Genomic DNA, 3,791 nt, shown 5'->3' with positions numbered 1-3,791 from the left:
TTATTGCTCTGAAACGGGACGGGGGCGGGGGCGGGGGGTGTTGATTAGTAGAGATGGTTGGGAAAGCTCAGGAGATTCAGCAGTGGAAAAACCTGAGGAAGGTTTTAGAATTCCCCTCAGGAAGAAAGCTGAGTAGAATTTACCAGCACTGTTAGGGCAAGTGACAGCCCCAGGACATGGAGTGCTCTCTGCAGACAGCGTCATATCACTCTGGGACGTTAGTTTCCTTTGTACTTGTGGACAGGCGTGCGGGAAGACTTGTGAAGGGAGTTCCTGTCCTGAGCTTACATTATAGTAAGAAGTTGGTGTCCCCGGAAGATGCAAGATTCTCTACCCATCACATCTTCTCCCTCCACCGCCCTCCCCCCCAGCCCCTTTCTTTTCTTTGAGGGAGACCTATAGTCATTTCTCCCAAAGTTGTTGTGCATTTCCTTAGTCAGGAGGAAGCCTGGGGGTCCAGGCAGGCTGATCTGCCCTCTGACCCAGGGATAGTGCCGGACTCCCTGCACCTTAGCCCAGGNACTGAGACGGCAGTGGCACAGCAGTGGCACAGGATACTGTGTTACGGTTTGAGGACAGTTAGCCCAACCTGATCTGTTTGTTTGTTTGTTTGTTTGTTTGTTTTTGTCCTGTTTCTCAGAGACTTTGATGCTTTGGATGAGCAAAACGTGGAGAAGAATAATCAGCTGGCCTTTGACATCGCCGAGAAGGAACTGGGCATCTCTCCCATCATGACGGGCAAGGAGATGGCTTCGGTCGGGGAGCCAGACAAGCTGTCCATGGTGATGTACCTCACGCAGTTCTACGAGATGTTCAAGGACTCGCTTTCCTCCAGCGGTGAGCTCAGGGGTGGGGTTGTGGCCTCCTGCCTGTGCATCAGGGAAGTCTCTAGAACCTTGCTTCACACGACCCCTGTCAGCAGTGTGTTATTAACCATGTGCTGTTTTCAGGGTCTTTCTCAATCTATAAGTATGCAAAGCCAACCCATCTAACGGTTTTTTTCTTCAACTCTGCCACCTTCCCCCAGCCTCTGTCAGACTCATCCCCTCTGCAAAAGTGACTCCTGCTAGACTTGTATATTGTAATGTTGCTTCCCTTTGTAGCATCCTGCCCAAACTGTCCTGTGCCCCTGTGCCCTGCAAAGACTCTTCCCAGTCCAACCAAGATCTTTTTCTCATTTCTTACCTCTTTATTTTTTCATTTGTGTGTGTGCATGTGCGTGTGCATGTGTGTGTATGTGCATGTGTGTGCATGTGCATGTGTGTGTGTGGTTGTTCCTAGGGTCTCATGAATAAGCTCCTTACAAGTGAGCAANTGAGCTACATCCCTGGGCCTCCGTTTCTCTGCTCGTATACTCGGTGTTCCTCTCGCCAGTACCCTGCAGTGATGTCTCTCGGTGCTTCCTCTCCTTCACTGCTTCTTTGATTCTATGCTTTGCTGGGTTCTCAGCCCCTCTTCCTCTCTTGCTTCCCTTGCAATGTTTCCCTCTTAGTCCCAGAGATATTTTCTTGGCCCTTAGCCTGCTGCCTTGGCCAACACTTAGTAGGGCTCCAAAAAGTATTTCTGTTGCAACCTGTTCCAGTTTCCTTTTCTGTTGCTGTGATAAAAGCTCTGACCAAAAGCAGTTCAGGGGAGGAAAGGGGTTCACTTGGCTTACACTTGTAGGTCACAGTGCATCGGCAAGGGAGGTGGGGGTGGGAACTCAGTCAGGAACCTGAAGGCAGGAACCACAGAGAAACACTGCTGGCTGCTTTACTCTCTGGTCCATTTGCCCACAGCTTTCTTATACAGCCCAGGGCCTTCTGCCTAGGGATGGTGCCGCCACAGCGGGGCTGAGTTCTCCTGCATCCATTAATGATAAGACAGCCCCCTCCCCCAAGCCCAGTTTGACTTAAGCAGTTACTCAATCAAGGCTTTCCTCTCAGTCACTCTGGGTTATGGTAAGTGACAGTTAAAGCTACCTAGGACACCACTTAGAGTCAAACGTTGTACTTCAAAGTCCTGGCCACAGCGTCTGGCCTGGGGTTTGTTCCAGCATTTCCACGTGTTCCACCTTGGGCAGGCTCTCAAATTTCCTTACATTTCAGCCTCCCTGTGTAAAAAGAGAGTGATGGCTGTAATAATACTGTGTTATACTAAGAATGTGTAACACTGACAACTAACCAAATAAATGGCAACGGCTCATTATCATTTCTAATTACTATACTCAAAATTGCTATTGCTATTCATATAATATTAGAATACCAACCAGCAAGGTGGCTCAGTAAAGGTACTTCCCACCAGACAGTAGGAACTTGGTGACCTGAGTTCAATCCCTGGACCCCACAGAAAAGCAGAAGGGGAAAACTGACTGCACAGAGCTGCCCTCTGACCACCACACAGGTAGGAGACGTGTGTGCTCCCTACAGAAGATGATGAGAAGGAAGAGGAGGAGGAGAAGGAAGAGGAAGAGGAAGAATCCACAGTTAATTGTACCCTCCTCCCCACAGTGTCTTCAAGCCCATATATGGTTATGCATATGAATATGCATTTTTATAACACAAACCCTGAACCCTGAGTAGCCCTATTCATTGAGAGCCCCTCTTCAGACACAACTAAGAACATGGCCTCTGCTGTCCCCCAAACTGGCAGCCCTGTGTCTCNTACCTCTCAACCCTCCACCCCAGCCTGAAGTTTCCTTTATCAAAATTTAACTTAGGCAATCTGCTATGATGGCCACAGGCAGAGAGTGCAGCCTTTACAAAGCAGGCACGTGGGCTGCTGCACCTGAAGTGTAAGGAATGGGGTTAGTTTTGTGTGTGTGAGTGAAAAGAAAGTGTCTAGACCTTTGTGCTGTTTCCTAAGAAGACACATGCTCTGTCCTAGTCAGTAACACATTGGAGATCTGTGAGCTTCCTTCTTGCCAGTCCCCTATAAGGGAGCATGGATCTGGTTANGACATTGTGGCACCGTCCTTAGTAAACATTGCTCTCTCCGGTTCACAGACACCCTCGACCTGAATGCAGAGGAGAAAGCCGTCCTGATAGCCAGCACCAAATCCCCCATCTCCTTCCTGAGCAAACTCGGACAGACCATCTCTCGGAAGCGTTCGCCCAAGGTATGTGTAGACCAGTCACAGTAACAGTGTTGTCAGGCAGAGCTAATGGCCAGGGAAGGTAACCAGGCTAATATCTGCATCTTCTCTTGGTGCAGGATAAAAAAGAAAAGGATTCAGATGGGGCTGGAAAGAGGAGAAAAACCAGTCAGTCAGAGGAGGTGAGATGCATCGTGGCTTGGGTCAGGACTGATGGGCTGAACTGTCGTTTTCAGGTTGAGGGTTTGTTTGTTTGTTTGTTTAATGTATACATTTGTCTGCCTGTGTGAGTTTATGTGCACCACATATATATATATGTGCATGCAGCTATCCTGGGAGGTCAGAGGGCATCAGGTCCCTTGGAACTAGAATTACACAGCTGCGAGCTGTGGGTTCTGGAGATAGAACCTGGGTCCTCAGCAAGAGCAGTAAACACTTCTAACCACTGANCTGTCTCTTCAGCCACCTGGTTTAAATTATTAACTCTGAAGTTACTATCGNTAGGCCTCTGCATAATCATCTCTTAGGAGAGAGTCTCTGGGTTTTTTTACTTCATTGTATTTTCCAGAAAGTAGCAAGGAACATGCACACGTGTGTGCTCAGACTTTCTCTTCATAAAAATCACACATTTGGCAAAGCACGCCGGCACACACATACACACTTGAATTACAAAAGAAGCGCGTAGCCGGCGCGGTGGTGTGAACTCGGTGCTCGTGGA

The 3,791-nt window shown here is 48.6% G+C and overlaps 1 protein-coding gene across 1 annotated transcript in view; it reads left to right on the top strand.

Moving 5' to 3' along the window:
• Mical3 (microtubule associated monooxygenase, calponin and LIM domain containing 3) overlaps nucleotides 1–3,791 on the top strand; it is a 143,693-nt gene that overhangs the window by 54,710 nt on the left and 85,192 nt on the right. Inside the window, exons 13-15 of the mRNA XM_029478254.1 lie at nucleotides 641–837; nucleotides 2,985–3,097; nucleotides 3,193–3,309. Coding sequence (XP_029334114.1) covers nucleotides 641–837; nucleotides 2,985–3,097; nucleotides 3,193–3,309 — 427 coding nt within the window. The remainder of the gene's footprint in view (nucleotides 1–640; nucleotides 838–2,984; nucleotides 3,098–3,192; nucleotides 3,310–3,791) is intronic.

Source organism: Mus caroli, chromosome 6 (genome assembly GCF_900094665.2).
Source record: "Mus caroli chromosome 6, CAROLI_EIJ_v1.1, whole genome shotgun sequence".
NCBI classification, from domain to species: Eukaryota; Metazoa; Chordata; class Mammalia; order Rodentia; family Muridae; genus Mus; species Mus caroli.
The sequence above is the reverse complement of the archived record's forward strand: the minus strand, read 5'-3'. Positions and strand labels throughout refer to the sequence as shown.